This window comes from Hyaena hyaena, unplaced genomic scaffold (assembly GCF_003009895.1).
Source record: "Hyaena hyaena isolate Hyena2069 unplaced genomic scaffold, ASM300989v1 scaffold_1206, whole genome shotgun sequence".
NCBI lineage: Eukaryota > Metazoa > Chordata > Mammalia > Carnivora > Hyaenidae > Hyaena > Hyaena hyaena.
Genome location: NW_024081843.1, coordinates 302,534 through 319,489, shown reverse-complemented (window position 1 = coordinate 319,489; position 16,956 = coordinate 302,534). Strand labels below are relative to the sequence as shown.

The window sequence follows — 16,956 nt, the reverse complement described above, 5'->3', positions numbered from 1 at the left end:
TAAACTGCTGCAGAGCAAGGATGGAGAAACCAAAGACCAGGCTATGGACGAATGAGCAAACATCAATGTGACACCAGATACATAGAATGAAGCATCCTGTTAATGTAGCTCAGTGAAGAGACCGTATTTGCAACCAGAACCTAATTGTACTGAGCGGACGAGAAGTAACTTCAGATATTTCACCTTTCTTTCACTTAATATACAAAGTGGAGTGGCAGCCTCTCCTTTTAGTCTGGATGTCATCTTTCGGCTCATAGCAGAAGCTGGCCACAATCTGCACACTGATGTTCCCATAATTACAGTGGGGTCCCTTAGAGTCTCCAAATTACTATTTGTTTCAATATAATATACTAGGTTTACCAACTTTATAAACAAGGCTATGTGTCATTTGCTTGTGGCTATGGTTACCTTGTCATCTTGTCAGTCTCAGATGAACACAATTAAATATGACGGGTCTTTAAAATGTGCTTGAAGGGCGATGGGAATAAGCTGATGCTCCTTGGCACACGTGGCTGGCCTCTTTCGGGCCTCTGCTCATGGTGAAGGCCTTGTAGTCATGACTTACCTCTGGAAACCTCTCTGTCAGCATGTTGGTTCCCTAGTCTTGTCACCCCGAAAGTTATCATTCCCAAGGCGATTTCAGCTACAGAATTCCATGGGTCACAATCACCACACCAGATAGAAATTTTATTCCTCCTTTTCTCCCTATCTGTACAGACATGTTTTCTGATTTTCGTTCGCTGTTATTCTCCTCCATCTTCCCCTGGTAGGTCAGAATACTGCCAGATCATCATTCTTTCTTTTAAATTCCCTTCAGATCCTAAATGAGATCCCTAAAGCTTCTTTATATTAAGGTGACAGTAATGCAAAGCAATGACTTTCTGAGGCTCTTGCTATTGTAAAGATTCCAAAACTGTACCAAAGGATAACAGTCCCATCTTGTCACATCAAATTTCAATATGGCAATGAGTGCTTTGAAAAATATGCATTTTAAACCTAAAGTTCATCGAAAGCCATCTTTCTCTGGGCAACTATCAATTACCCCTGGACATGGTGGCTGTGAAAATCACTTGATCAGGCAAAAGCCTTGCTTGGTCTTTTCAGAATTTGAAGTTAGTTCAGTGGCAGTTGGTCCTGCTGTCTTTACCCTCCTGAGAGAAGTAAGGAATTTCGTAACTATGAGCATTTATTGGGAGACACAAAGAAAGCTCCTTTGGGACATTCTTTTCCCCTCTGGCTAGCCCCTCTGGAAAGAGGACACATCTAAGTGGGTGGAGACAGGGTGTGGCTGGCCCCTCCCCTCCTAGCAGTCTGTCCTGACCAGGAGGAGATGTGCCCCAGAATGCTCAAAGGCGGAGAGAATAAGGCATGCTTTGTGCACAACATGTGGCCCCAGCCCTGGGGCCCCCTCGAGGGGAGAAGAAGGACTTTTGTTGAAACAAAGGTCACATGCCTTAGGAAATATCTCCTCGAGAAGACCCAAAGGCCCAGTGTCCTTGCAGATCCAATGGAGTCCTTGTAGGAGGGAAGGTGAATGGCGACCTCCTCTGGGGTCATGTGGGAGCCGCCCAGTCGACGCTCTTAGGGGCCTTGCATGTGTGCACGTCCAGGGCCTCCAGACAGTCCTGACAGCGCACGGCACAGCACCAGTGGAACTTACACTCGCACTTGGTCATCCGGGTGATGTGGGAGGTGTCGTAGCCTCTCCCGCAGCACATGACCTCACAGCTGTCCATGCCCCGGGAAGTCAGGTTGCATACACGGCCTGCTGTACCCAAAGAGCCTGGAATACAAGCGAGAGAGGTGTCACTGCAAAGGTGTGGGTGGAACACCCTATGCCTCAGGAAGAGGAGAATCTACCCTCCAGAGCGGCCCTGGCCTCCCTCACCACAGCCCGGGGCTGTACCACCTGTTCTCTGGCCCGGGCAGCATCTGTCATCCCTAGGGGCCAGCTGTGGCATGTGAGGCGAACCCCAGAGGACCAAGCACAGGAAAGATGGACACGAAGTTTTGGACCTACCTTGGGCAACTTTTAACTCAGGTGCTCCCTCTTCTGAGTTGGATAAACTTTTCACTTTCTCTTTACCCAGCCTCAGATTGATGGATCGCTGAATGGGCAAGTCCAGATTAAAAGAAGGCTCTAGCCTAGCTCCCTCTCTCCTGACCTCAAACCACATCAAGGAAGCAGTGACCCAGGTTAGTGCTCTCTGCATTTGTCAGGGTGTGGAACCCCCAAAGGGGATTCTACCTACCCAGACCTGACTACCCTGCCTTTTCAGAATGAGAAGAGAATGCTGGTTGCCACAGGGGAGCTGTGGGCACTATTTGTGTAAGATCTTGAGGAGGGAACAATGCCTGGCCTAGTTTACCTTTAGAGATGCCATCCAGGTGGCCATCTAGTTGTGTGTAGGGCTTTCGGTTGAAGCTAGGATTCTAGGCCTTCAGTGAACAGAACTGGCATAAAAACCTGTTAGGAATTACCAGTGGAATGTTGTTGTCTTAATTCATTAGGGTGAGATTTCCTAACTGGCAATTCATCTTTGTTTCTGAAAAAGACTCTTAAAGATAGGAAGCCTTTTAATCTGTTCTATTCCTGGGGAAGCACCCAGAAGTCTTTTACAAGAGCGTTATCGAACAATAGAAAGAACAAAATGCAGTGGACATTTGTGGAGTTTGCTCCACCTATGATGATCCTTTCTGCTTCTATCTTGGGCACAGAAACAGGCCCTTGGCAGACATGTTGAACAACATGACCCAGCTCTGCTGGTGGCAGGTGATCAGAATAGGGGTGGGGACCAATCTGGTAGATTTACCAATCTGGTAGATTTCCCCAGGGATTTGGGGGTTTGAAGGAGTTAGGCAGGCAGTCTTGCCTAATATAGACTCAGTAGTCATTGGCAGCCATGTACCATGATGAAGTGTATGGACCAGCAGAGGTCTTCAGAGAGATAAGAAAGAGGCAGAGGTACAGAGACAGCAAGACAAGATGTGGAAAGTGGATGCTGCCCAGATCCTGGACTATTTCCCCAGAGTCACTTCCATTTGTCCCTGAAGCTTGGCTGCATTCTAACCTTTGGGTTCTTAGAGATTCTGCATCCTTTTAATAAATGTCTCCCTTCAGCTTAAACCACTCCAATTTCTGTTACTTGCAATCAACAATCCTAAATAATTGACACACCTAAACAAGTTAAAGTCTTTTTCTTAATGTTTTTAATGCTTTATTTATTTTTGAGAGAGAGAGACTAAGCATAAGTGGGGGAGGGGCAGAAAAAGAGGGAGACATAGAATCTGAAGCAGGCTTGAGGCTCTGAGCTGTAAGCACAGAGCCCAACGCAGGACTTGAACCCACAGACCGCAAGATCATGACTTGAGCTGAAGTCAGAAGCTCAACTGACTGAGCCACCCGGGCACCCTAAACTCTTTACTTAAAAAAAAGTACATCAGAATGAAAGATAGTGACTTCATTCATTTTCAGTTCCTCCATCATTTAACAAGGAATTTCTCCCACTTCATACCTCCTGCAGTGTCTCGTGACTCTCTGTTTATCACAGTCCAAGCTGTGCTCCAAATATCTACAGAAATGTCATGTTGCCCTGCCTGTCAAGAATGGCCCGGGAAGCAGCCAGGTTCAGGCAGGGCGTGGGGTCGAGCAGAGGAGAGGGGTGGGCACAACTTGCCGTGCATGATCACGCCTCTGACAGCAGGAAGATAGGCAGGGGATTTCATGATGACAGGAAGGTTGGCAAAGGGCCGGGGTCAGGGTGGAAGAAGGGGTCAGCCAAGGATGGCCGTGAGCCTCTATCATGCTGAAGAAGCACAGAGTTACAAGAGGTGGCAGCTGGGGCTGGATTCAGGATAGTACTCAAAATCACTGCCTGTGCAGAAGGGACTTACTGCCAAGTCCTGCTTCACAGCATACCCGTCATTTGATTCAGCAAACATTTAATGAATGCAGACGTGTAAGGCACTGCCGTGGGCTGTGTAGAGTTTTGGGTGGTGGTGGTGGGGAAATAAAATAATTAGAATCCACTTCCTATTCCTAGTATCTGGCAATCCCTAATATATTGAAGAGATAAATACATAAAGAGTTCTCTCCACTACTTCAAATATTCCATTTGCTGAAGAGCTCCTGTAACCCACAGTAGGGTTTTGTGCAACACACCACTGCAGACAAAGCTCAGGATGGTAGAATAAGGTTATTTAGAGCTGGGACACATCAGAGTTTAAGTTCTAGCTTTGCCATCTATCAGCTTAGTGGCCTTGGGCAAATTATGTAATCTTATCAGGCTTCCATTTCTTCCCTTGAAAGACTGGAATAAAGACAGCTCCTTCCTCACAGGGCTGTGGTCAGGAGGGAATGAGATCATGCATGAAAGCACCTGGCATAATAAATGCTCAATTAATGCGAACCTTCTACTCACTTAGCAAGTGTTTACAGAGTTCCTACTATGTGCTCGGCACAGTTGTGGGAACTTGGATCTATCAGGGAACAAAATGAAGATCCTGCTGTGAGGAGCGGATGTTCTAGAGGGAGTGAGCCAAACATATCATAATGATACTATTAATATCAGTAGCACACAGGATCAGAAAAGGAGCTGTTAACAGTATAGTTTTAAGAGGTGGCATCAGAGATAGGACATAGAGGAGCATCAGTAGAAGCTCTGGAGGGAACATGGGACAGAAGACGTTGCAGGTAGGAGAGAGCCTCCCAGCAGCCTCTGCGGCATGCTCACGAGCCCGTGTGGAGCCAGCGGAGCTGCAGCGCAGGTGCGTGTTTGGCAAAGAGCGTGGAAAGGGAGTTGGGGCACAGGTTTAAAGCCTTCCTGTCTGGCTGCAGTTTGGGTTTTATTCCATGGTGAGTGGTGAGCCTGTCCAGATTTTTAATCCAAACATGTGGGAATGAGAAGTCTGAAACAGCTTCTTGGAGCAGGGAGGTATCCTTCATGCAATGGGATTAGTCCAGGCAGGAGATAATGACTGGAAAGAGGTAGGACACATGCAAGATGGATTAAAGAGAGAGAATCACTAGGACTTGGTGACTTACCAAGTTGGGAGGGGGGTCACATTGGAAAAGACTGACAATTGTTGACTGGGCTCAGCATGAAGGAGGTAACTGGGGTCCTCTGCTGAGAGCTGCTTCAGCAGAAAGACACGATGGAGCGACGGATCATGGAGTGAGTGGGCAGACGGGCACTGAGTGTGGGGTGCGGAGTTTTCAAGAAGCTTGGTGACAAAGCAGACAGAAGAGCATGGCTGCAAGGAGCGATGAGGCCCAAGGTGGGACTTTAAGGTTATTTTAGGCTGTGCAGTTTGTTGGTGGTTTGTTATGCCATAGTAGACAGCTGACACAATTTAGTAGGCTTTCATTTACATCAACTACAAAAGCAGGAAAAACCAATGTATGCCATTAGAAGTCAGGGTAGTACTCTCCCTTGGGGAATAGTGAAAAGTAGCAGGAAGGAGGCTTCTGGGATATCAGTCTTCTTCAGGTCTTACTCTGGGCTTAGATTATATGGGTTTGTTTGTTTTAGACAATTCCCTGAGCTGTACATGTGACGCGTGCTTTTCTGTATGTGTTTTATGTTCCAGTAACAAGAAGAGGGAGGAGTCCACGTATGCAAAACCAGAAAACCAGCAAAGCTCTGATATGTGAGGAGCAGAAAGGTGCTTAGCATGGCTAGAATGCAGCATTCCAAGGGGAGAGTGGCAAGAGGTGAGGCTAGAGAGACGAGTAGAAGCCGAGACCTGGAAGACCTTGTGTAATAGGGAGAGAGAGAGAAAGAGAGAGAGAGAGTGAATGTGTGTGTACACGAGAAGGGGAGGGGCAGAGAGAGAAGTGGGGAGAGAGAATCCCAAGCAGGCTCCACACTCAGCACAGAGCCCAGTGCAGGTCTCAATCTCATGACCTGCACCGTGATCAAGAGTTGGATGCTTAACTGACCGAGCCACTCAGACGCCCCTAGGTGTTACAACTTTTTAAAAAGGTTTTTCAATGTTTATTTATTTTTGAGAGAGAGAGAGAGAGTGAGCATGAGTGGGGGAGGGGCGGAGAGAGAGGGAGACACAGAATCCGAAGCAGGCTCCAGGCTCTGAGTCTGCACAGAGTCTGAGGCGGGGCTCGAACCACAAGATCATGACCGGAGCTGAAGTCGGATGCTGAGCCACCCAGCTGCCCCACGGTGTTAAAACTTTCAACCCAATGATAACGGAATGTGACTGAGAGTTTTTACACAACAGGGGGACATGGTGGGTTTACGTTTCAGAAGGCTTACTGCGGGTGCTGGGGTTGGGTGAATTGAAGGGGGCCGAGGTGAAGTCAAGGAGCCAAGTTAGATAGCAGTGAAGGGCCCTGGTCAGGGCACATGGTGGCAGAGGTGGGGGAGGGGTGGGAGAGGTTAATGGGCTTGGGAGGATATCAAGGAGGCAGGACCGACAGGACACAGGAGATGAGGGTCAGGAGTGCTCCCAGGCTTCCGGCTTGAGTGACTGGGCTTATGCTGCTGACCTCTGGGGTGGGAGCACCTGGGGAGGGGCAGGCTTTGAGCCGAGATATGGACTTCTGTTTTCAACACATTGAGTTTGCTCTGACAGTGCGTCATTCAGGTAGAAATGTTCAATGGAAATACATTCCGGGACTCTGGAGAGAAGTCAGGATGGAGATTCAGATGAGGAAGTCTTTACCTCGGAGGTAGCAGCTGAAGCCATGGTATAAATGAGACCCCCAGGGGGTGTGAGGAGCCCTCTCACCTGCCCCGCCCCCAGATATGATTTTGAATTTTCAGCTTTTTGTTTTGTCAGGAAGCCCTGCACACTGCTAAGCATTCTTCCCTTCTGCCAACATGCAGTCATCAAAATAGGAATGCATGCAACTGGAATTTTCTCTCCCCCCTTGGTGCTGTGAGGTGCGGGGGTGGGGGTGGGGTGCTAGGACAAGGTGAAGTGTTTCAGTCTTGACTCAGACTGAGAGCTTTTTACTGACATCAAACTCGGTGACATTCCCCCAGTGGCCTGAAGTCTAAGAAGGTCTTGAGCGGTGATCTGACTCAGCTTCAGTGATGGTCAGGGTGTTTTGTCCCCCAGATGCAAAAAACTGAACCCAGCCCTGTCTGAACAGAAGGATTGCTCAGTGAAGGGACCCCAACACCATCCAAACTCTGAGAGAAGCAGTCAAAGCAATGGCCACAGACAAGAGCTTGACTGAGAAGTGGTTTCAGTAAAGGAAACAAACACTTGGCATTGGGATCTCAGTAGTTCAGTGTTCAGTTACAGAATGCTGGAAAACACCATTAATCTGAATTAATACCACTGGTCGCCCAAACAGGGCATAATGAGGGCCGAGAAGGAGGGAGATGAGAGGGGTTTTTGAAGGTTGAGAGCCACTGATGTGAGAACAGTGGTGAGGTCACAGCCTGGAGGAATGATGGCCCCTGCAAGGTACCCGTGGCCCCCAGGAATGTGGCCGCTGAGAGGTACAGGCCAGGCTCTGTCATCTGAGGAGAGGATGAGGCTGTGGGACGATGGACCACAAATTGGCCCTGCTTTGGGGTTTGGACCTAACTAGATTTAATGATGGACTGTAGGGCAGGAGGGCAATTTTGACACTCGCTGTCATTTGAGCAGAATATAGAGCCATTTAATCAAAGCCCTGAAAGGCATATTTAAGAGTGCTGCATCTATACAAAATTTGCTGGTATTGCTTGCTTTTACTGGACTTATAATAAAACCTCATCATTACTGATAGCAGTAGGGCTATACTATCTTAGGGACCTCCCATTACCCTTTCCAAAACACCACCATTATTCTCACCATGAAAGACAAAAATCAAGGCTATAAATGTGTGTACGTGCATGTGCTCTTTATAAAAGAGACCCTCCGATTTTTATGATCTTCCTGCTTGTTTAGTTCTAAATATTTGAGATATACACTCTTAGGGTTTTTTTCCCCCCAATAACATACCAAGTCCTTCACTAATGAGTGACTCATCCCTGCCTGGACCACAACAGGAACTCCTGGGTTAAGAAAGCCAGCTACACCTGTAAGCCTAAAGCCCATGCATCCTTTCCTTTTTCCTCTCTTCTCCTCATTCTTCTTTCACCCTCCACTCTGCCCTCTTTTTCATCTTCTTTCTGTTCATAATCGGAGCCATTATTTATGGAGCACTGACATGGGCTAGTCCCTGTGATAAGCATTTTGCCTACATTATCTCATTTAATTCTTGTAAGCATATAAAGTAGGTATTGTTAGCACCATTTTGGAAATGAGGAAATGGAGAAGGGTAAGCAACTTGCCCATGATCACACAACTAGCAGGTGGCAGGTCAGAATTTGAAGCAAGGTTTGTGTGACTCCAGAGTTGAAGCTCTGAACTGGCAGAGACAGTGACGTCTGGCAGAAAGCTCGATCCCAGAGCCCTTCCAGGTCCCAGGAAGGAGGCTCACAGGTAGGGGTACAAGAGCAGAGTGTTAACATCCTTCCTTCCTCCTTTTCCCCTTCATTATTTTATCAAATGAAGGACTTGCAAAGGTCCCAACATGTAAACTTTTGGGGAGGGACTTTTTCTCCAGCATATGATATGCCGTAGACACTTTAGACACCTACAGTTACGTGAGAATGAAAACACTACTTAAGCTAGTTAACATGATGTTAGAGCTTACATTGCATTTTTCATGCACTGATACTCCTGTGGAATTCCTGTTACCTTTTTGAGAGAATGAGACTAATTTCTTCACAATACCAACATGCACATCTCCAAAACATGTATATGTCCTTAAGGTGGTTTTAATATATGTCCTTGATGGGGCCGTGGCTGCAAACACTGAGAACAACTGTTGCTAAGCAGAACTTTCTGGTTCAGGAAAGCCAATAGCATCAATTTGCATCTAACCCCAAATGGCATATCTTAGCCTGATCACTCACATAACTCTCCCTCAGACTTTACTCGAAGATTCACTGAGACATTTCCAAAAGCCAGACTGATATGTATAGGCCAATTGTTTGCATCATACAGTATCTACAAAGGTATGTATGGCTGGCTCTACAATACTTCAAAGGAAATTTTAAAAATATTTTGAGTAATGGCTCTATCATTAGTTTCCCAAATTGATATGTTAAGAGGATAAATACACAGTTAGATGCTTCACATTTATTTATTTTAAAAAGCATCCATATTGCTTTATAATGTTATCTCTTATTGCACTTTGTTTTACTCAGTTCCCTTAAGATATACTGCAGGCCAGAAGCTCTTTTTCCTGACTCCCTTACATTTAAGTTTGTGAAATGTGCTCAGATGTATGGCCCGCTGGGGTATAGACCCTAGTTTCCAGACGGAGTATGGAAGACTCAGGCTCAGCGAGCCCAGCCTTCTTCCATCACCTTCACACCACACTGTTAGGAGATCATCTTTCTAGACTCAGTATCCATAAGATCCAGGCGGTCTGTAATGTCTATGCCATGGGAAGGTGTGAGTTCCAGCTAGATCTGCCTTTCTCCTCCCTGGTGTTGTCCTTACCCTGCACAGAGCTCACATATGTGGGGGGGGGGGGGGGGGGGGCAGTGGAAGGAGCATAAAGAATCAGAGTTTCTAAATCACATAAGTTTGGGACCAGAGAACACAGTTTGGGTGGGGCAATGCCGAGGTAACTTTACAGAATCGAGCATCCCTTCCCTAGAGCTATAAAATTAATAACGGAGTCAGGGTTCCCAGTGCAAAAACATTTCTGTCTCCACCGACATGCATCTTCCTGACAGCAGAGGAGGACGCAGAGCTTTTGCTAATAGTTCCCAGACCTACACCTCTGGGACCTGGAGGAAGGGCGCTCTCTCCAGTGCTTTCTCTGCGGATGGGCCTGTGTCTTTGGAAATTCCTGCCACTCCAGGCTGACAGAAGCCCATATGTTGACCATTAGGACATAAAGCAAGATTCACTTAAGCCCATCATCCAATCGGCTGTTTCTCCTCTGGTTGACTTACATGTTGTCATTAATGACACAGATTTATCGAGGGAAGAAAAGAATGTTAGAGCAAATGTTAAAGACCGCACATTCATCTACCGGCACAGCTTGCCCCTCGTGCGGTAAGAATTGCAAAACTAAAACTAGGAAAGACAATATCTCCACTTATTACAGATGATTTTATTCAAGGTTTGTTTAATAAGCAGGAAAAGCTTAACTGGCACAAAAAATGTGCCATATCCCATGAAATTAGCAAATCCTATCGTGGAATTAAAGTTAAGATCAGACTCTTCTTTTTTTTTTTTTAATATTTTTATTTATTTCTAGGAGAGAGGGAGAGACAGCATGAGCAGGGGAGGGTCAGAGAGAGAGGGAGACACAGACTCCGAAACAGGCCCCAGGCTCTGTGCTGGCAGTCAGCACAGAGCCCGACGCGGGGCTCGAACCCACGAACCATGAGATCATGACCTAAGTGAAAGTCGGACGCTTAACCGACTAAGCCACCCAGGCGCCCCAAGATCAGACTCTTCAAGGCTTTCTATATCTGGCACTACCTAGTCTAGCCAAGTTTATTTCCCACAGCCCCCTACCTGGACCCCTGATATCAAGCTATCTCCTCACTGTCCCATTGAAGTGACTTTCTGATGTCACAGTTATGTAGACTGTTTCCTCACAAGAGGTACTCTCATCTGCTCTCCTGGCCTGTCCTCACTCCATTAGATGGGAGGTCTTTCCATCCTTTGAGATTCAGACCTACTTCAGCACCTTCCACAGAACTCTCCCTGTTTCTGTCCCACACCTTCCTGACCCCCTTCTGAAGGCCTTAAAATGCATGTCACACAATAGGGCTCATAGGCTGTTTTGAAATATTTGATGATTTCTCATACATCTTGTCTCCCCCAGGACAGAGGTTAGATCTTATATTTCTTCTATACATTGCACAGTGCTCAGCTGTCCCCATATAAATTCCGGATTCATTAAATATTAAATTAAAAACAATTTCTTAAAAATTAACATCAGCTTTTCCTTGCACACTTCTCCAGGGAACAGTTCACCAAGCCCTGCGGCACTATGGGAAGAGTACACTAGCTAACAGCCTGCTTTCCACTCTCATGTTTTCACTTGATACAGAAGGAAAACACGCAAAAAATATCACACACTTAAAAGATCTCAGAGATTCAAAATGACAATTTAAGGGAGTCTATGGCATCAAGTTTAAGCTCTGTTATTGCAGACTTAGAGTGAAATTAATTAATAATTTACTTATTCATTTATGGAATCATAGGAACCTTGGGAATTTCTGGGTGAAATATACAGCTTAAGAGACCCAGAGAAGTTAATTTGTCTATGGCTACCCAGTCAGTAATCCATAAAAAATAGCAATGGGTGGTACCAAATCTGTAATGCCAGGATTTTTTCCTTAGGAATACGGGATTTACATAGACTTAAAGAATAGTTGATCACACCAGCACAAAATAGGTTTTGTGGAGAAAGGTTACATGAAAGAAGCAAATGTGTTATTTAAAAATACCTTAACATCACTCTTTTGTTTGTAACATCTTAATATGGTCATTGGTAGTGATTTTTTTTCTATTACAAAAAAGGAGGACATCTATTTAGTAAATGTTTTGTTAGTACAAATTGTGTCAAAGACTTCCAAATAGGAAAATAAAATCTTTGTGGGGGTTTTCTTTTTTCTGAGAAAAAGTTTGTTGCTTTGTTTTTCAGTTTTCACAAATCAATCTGATTGCTACTGTCAGTTAATTCAGATGAGGTCCTGGTTCAGTGCATCCTAAAAGTTTAATAATTCCAGCACATCTATATTCTGAAAGGCAATGCAGATTTACAGATCATGCCTGTAACATAAAGTAAATATTGGATGTAAAAAGTATTTTGCTTTCATTAACAATGAAATCGGATGAACTAACAAGTAATCCCTCTGATAGTAGTAAATGAAAAAAGCCCCACACAGAGTATTTGGTGGTAACTAAAAGCAATCAATATAGGCTACTGCTGCATTTGAGACTTCTATGTTATCCAGGGAAATGGACAGCCAACATTTTAAACTCTGTAAATGGTCCCTTAATGCACTTGAGCATGAGGAGAAAAATTCCATTTAACAGTTAAGTTTAAGTGGGAATTTTCATAGGCCAGGTGTTATAATCAATGATGGGTGATTACAATGTCTAGTAATTATGTGTCGTTTAAGCTATGACACTGCACCAACACAACTGAGACTTCATTTCAGCTCATGATGAGCATATTTTAAGTTGTTTGTAATTTGCCATTCAATTCAGTTAAACACATGTGTATATGGTAGGCGCTGGGATCCAGTGGTGAACAGACAGAGTTTCTGCCATCATGGAAGCAGAGCTCAGTCCACAGACAGATAACAAACAAATATTTAAATAAATTAACTAAAACTCATGGTGTATGCTATCAGTCAAGGAACAAGGCTTTCTGGAGCACCTGGGTGGCTCAGTTGGTTAAGTGTCCAACTCCTGGTTTTAGCTCAGGTCATGATCTCACAGTTCATGGATTCAAACCCCACATCAGGCTCCATGTGGACAGTGTGGAGTCTGCATGATGTTCTCTCCCTCTCTCTCTGCCTCTCCTCTGCTCACCCTGTCTCTCTCAAAATAAATAAATTAACTTAAAAAATTAAAATAAAAAAGGAACAAGGCTTTCTGAGACAGATCCTCAATACATTTGAGGAGGACCTGGTGATGGGCCACCTATGCAAGTGAGAAAGCAGTGTAGCAAATGACTTTCAGGTTTCTGGCTTGACCAACGGAGTGGATGGCTCTGCTATTTTCTGAGAAGAGGAAGTTTGAGGAAAATAGGTTTTGGAAGTGGGACAAATCAAGCATTCAGTTTTAACAGAATCAGGTTCCTAGTGATGTGAGCAACTCGAGAGGAACTGTTGAGCAGGGGCTAGGACCCAGATGAGGCCTGAGAGGCAGTGAAAGCCATCGTAAAGGAGGAGGCCACTCAGGGACAAAGTACAGATGGAGAAGCGAAGAGGGCCTGCCTAGGCCCTGAAGATCTTCCAAATTTACAAGCAGAAGAGGAGACACTAGCAACTGAAATTGGGGAAGACCAGCTATTGGGGCAGGAGGAAAATCAGGAGATTGTGTTTTGGGAAGCAGGGGGCAGGCTAATCGTGTCACATGCCACTAAGATTGTGAAAGGATGGTCCTCTGGATGGTAATGAATATTAATCATACAATGTAATCAACAATTGCCTATAAACATGGCGACTCATGAGCCTCACCAATACATTGTTCATTTCATTTTCTCCTGATCTAGTTGTCTCAGCACTTTTCAGATATCAATTCATGAATTTCTAAATGAAATCTCACTGCTGAAAGGGATGAATAACCTATTCTTTAATTTTCTAAATTACAAATGTACAGTAAGACCTAGTAAAGAGCAATGGAATGTGGACAGAAACCAAGAAAGCACCACCTTCTTGTCCAGGCTTGAGGACCCCCACATCTGGCCTGCGTCCCATTGCGTGCCCACCACCTGGCTCATCTACAGAGACCAGGAGGCCTGTGAAGCCTGAGGCCAAGGACCGAGTCTGGCTTCCTCATCTTCACATTCCAAAGGCTTATCATAGTGTCTGGTGGACAGAAGGGGCTCAATACATATTTGATCCATGAAGCAATGAGGGACCTAGGAAGTCCTGTAGGAATTGTACATTTAATATCAAAATAAGGTCCATGCATTCCTACTGGCTGACACGTTCCTTCCTTGTTTTTGGTCAGGTCACAATCACAGAGGCTCAGCAAACCAGGCCACGCCACAGGGCATGTCTGGATCAGTGAATGTCTGTAAACCATGGTTGGGATTGTGTTCCCATGGGTTCCAAGCTGTTTGCCAAATATGATTTGTGCAGAAAAAAACAGTGATACCTTAGCTGTCACCACTCCCATCCTGCAGCTATCAGCTGGGTGTCAGGCTTTCCGTAGACAACAGGTTAAACAACTGCTGAACTCCGTTTTTTGAACTTGACTAGAGGAGAGGTGGAGGGTTGCTTGTTTCCTACAGTTGGACAGGAGACCTCAGGGTGACCTCTGGCCCAGGTCAGGATTTTTACGTTGTAATGGGTGAAAGTGGCCCGTGATTAGGTGCAACAGCTTCTCTGGAGAGGACAGCGGCATTCCTCAGAGATGGACTATCTCTAACTTGAGGGCTCCTTTGATTTGCAGACGCCTGGGGCAATAACCAGAGCAGATAACCACACAACCGCTAGAATAGCCATCCCAGAAAGCCCCACTCCCTAGATCTCGCCTCCAACGTGGCCTGCATAATGTCACATGCACTGCATCACACCGTGGTGCATGCTTCTGGAATCTGAGCAGAGTCCTTCCAGTCGAACATCAGAGCGCGCTCCCTTTGTTCAACTGAAGGCGAGGCGAAAATGTCTTGTGTTGTTGTCCTAAGAATATCTTCCTTAATCGGTTTTTGAGCTTATCATTTTGGGGGGAACAATTGAGGACATTAACACTCTTGGAAACTTGAAGGACTTGTGATTGGAAGGGCCCTCAAGGCAACCTGAGCCAAACACGAGGGAAGCTTCAGTCTGACTACTGTCCACCTCTCCATTCTGCGGGGCCCTCATCCCATTAGGTTTCCATGTCCTCACACTGCCTCTTTAGTACACAGGTCTCCCCTCTACATTCTGTCTCCTCCCCAAATTTCATGAAGTAAAGTGTAGATCTAGTGAGAAAAGTATGGACTTCTGATTTTCATTTATTTTGTTTCCTTTGCCACTTATAGTTCACGCAGTCTTGGGCAAGTTAAGTAGCTTTTCTGAGCCTTAATTCCTTTCTCTATAAATGGGGGTAACTGCCCTGAAGATTCAGAGATGTCCAGAAGGTGTGTAGCACAGGGTCTGCATCTCATAGGAACTCATGTTCTCATCACCCTTCTCCCCCTGGGGTCTGGGCCTGTCCTCACCCAAGAATACCCCAGGATCTTGACTCACTCTTCTCCATTTCTCATCAAAATTCACTAGGCCTGGTATCATCATTTCTGTCCAGCTAATTTCCATGAAAGCTTAGATGGCTGAAATTGTTTTAATGTGCTTACTCACAGTGAAAGAAGTATCGTGAAAATGCAGGGCCTCCATGTGGAAGAACAAATACCCTCTTGTACTGGGCAAGCCCAGGTGGAGGATATTTGTGTGTGACACTTATCTAGAGCTCCTTAAATAAGTTTTTTTTTTTTTCCTTTGTAAGAGAGGAGGTATTTCAAAGAATATAATATCTCCTGGGATTTCTTCTTACCTGATACTTAGGGGGAAAAAAAGGAATCATGGACTGCCTAAAACATTGATTTACCATTTTAATGTGCTTAAGTTTGGAATGCATATAGAATCTCAGCAGCAATCCCCTGAGATTCTGATTTAATAGTTTTCTGAAGAGACCCTCACTTTGGAAAATAATGCCTGTACACTTCAGCCATTCCACAAAACCATACTGACAGAAGAAGTGGGCTCACAGCAGTCACATAATGAGTTGATATGAACAGGAAGCAGTTGCTGACGAGCAGGAGTGAGGTCAATCAGTTACAGGCATCTATTACTTGACAATACTCAATGTGCTCAGCACCCTTATCTTTCCAGTGCTGAGAAATGGAAGGTGCCCAATAAGTTAAATATTAAATGTGTATGATATTTTTAAAAAACAAAATAAAACAATATGGCCACAACAAAGCAGACTGAGTGGTATGAGATGTAATCCAGGGAAAGGTTAGTGCCAATTTTAATAGAGAAAATGAAAAAAATTATTTGCTTTCAATTTTACTGCAAAATTCTGACTTATATTAGAGTCTGGATACATGTGAAGGTAACCCATTTCAAACATGTGGGAGTTCCATTTACCAGAAAACAGGCTCTTTCTTAGGTGGAATGATTTTAGTGAAGGGAAGAGAGTCTTTTAGTGATGTGCTCACTCAGCAACGTGGCACATTCTGGGGACTCCTTTAATATAGACTGACAGGATGTTAGCCCTGTAACCCCCAACACCTTCCTTTCAAGAGGAGGGAGCACAACGCAGAAAAGGAATGCCACCATGAGGTACAGGCAGGAATCTCCCCCTTCTCATAGATCTCAGATTCTATCACATCTCCCTACCTCTGTGGAGAGATGTTAGAGGCTGTTCCAGAACAATTCTACAACTGTTTTGATGGATTTTCTAGAGTGCATACTATCTGAGTTTCTAGGAGAAAATGGCCAGAGAAAGCTTAATTTTTAGAAGGCCATAGGTTACACAGGCAAGGACAAGACTCAGCAGCTGTGTGAGTTGAAGCAGACCTTCTCAGCAAAAATCTGCATTTCATACAGGTGGCTATTTATATGTGAATTCAAGTATGAACAATGAAAACTATACTCTTTCAACAATCAGAACTTCAGTCTATGTGATGGCCAACACCTGAATGGTATTTTCATTAAAACAGTCACCTGATGGTCAACAGAATTAGAAAGAAATATGGCAAAGTTTACATGGATAACTTTGGCATTTTCTTAGGTTCAGCTATAAAAGGGCATCAAGTATAGCTCAAGGAAGCTTTTCTTAAAAGTAATTAGTATTTTGATAGCTTTTTTGAAGTTTATTTATTTTGAGAGAGAGAGAGAGAGAGAGAGAGAGAGAATGTGTGTGGGGGAGGGGGACAGAGAGAGAGAGAGAGAGAGAGAGAGAGAGAGTCCCAAGCAGGCTCTGTGGCACAGAGCCTGATGCAGGGCTTGATCTCACCTACTGGGAGATCATGACCTGAGCCAAAACCAAGAGTTGGATGCTTGACTGACTGAGCCACCCAGATGCCACAAATATAGAAATCTTAATGGAAATCTGATCCAATTTAATACAATGAAACTGGCTACTTAAGACAGAAGAAGAAGGGGGCGCCTGGGTGGCTTAGTCGGTTAAGCGTCCGACTTTCGCTTAGGTCGTGATCTCGCGGTTCGTGGGTTCGAGCCCCGCGTCGGGCTCTGTGCTGAC

General features: G+C 45.0%; 1 protein-coding gene across 1 annotated transcript in view; it reads right to left on the bottom strand.

The window, feature by feature from the left end:
- Positions 1–324: 324 nt before the first annotated feature.
- WNT2 (Wnt family member 2) overlaps positions 325–16,956 on the bottom strand; it is a 45,003-nt gene continuing 28,371 nt past the window's right edge. Inside the window, exon 5 of the mRNA XM_039222878.1 lies at positions 325–1,783. Coding sequence (XP_039078809.1) covers positions 1,554–1,783 — 230 coding nt within the window. The 3' untranslated portion in view covers positions 325–1,553. The remainder of the gene's footprint in view (positions 1,784–16,956) is intronic.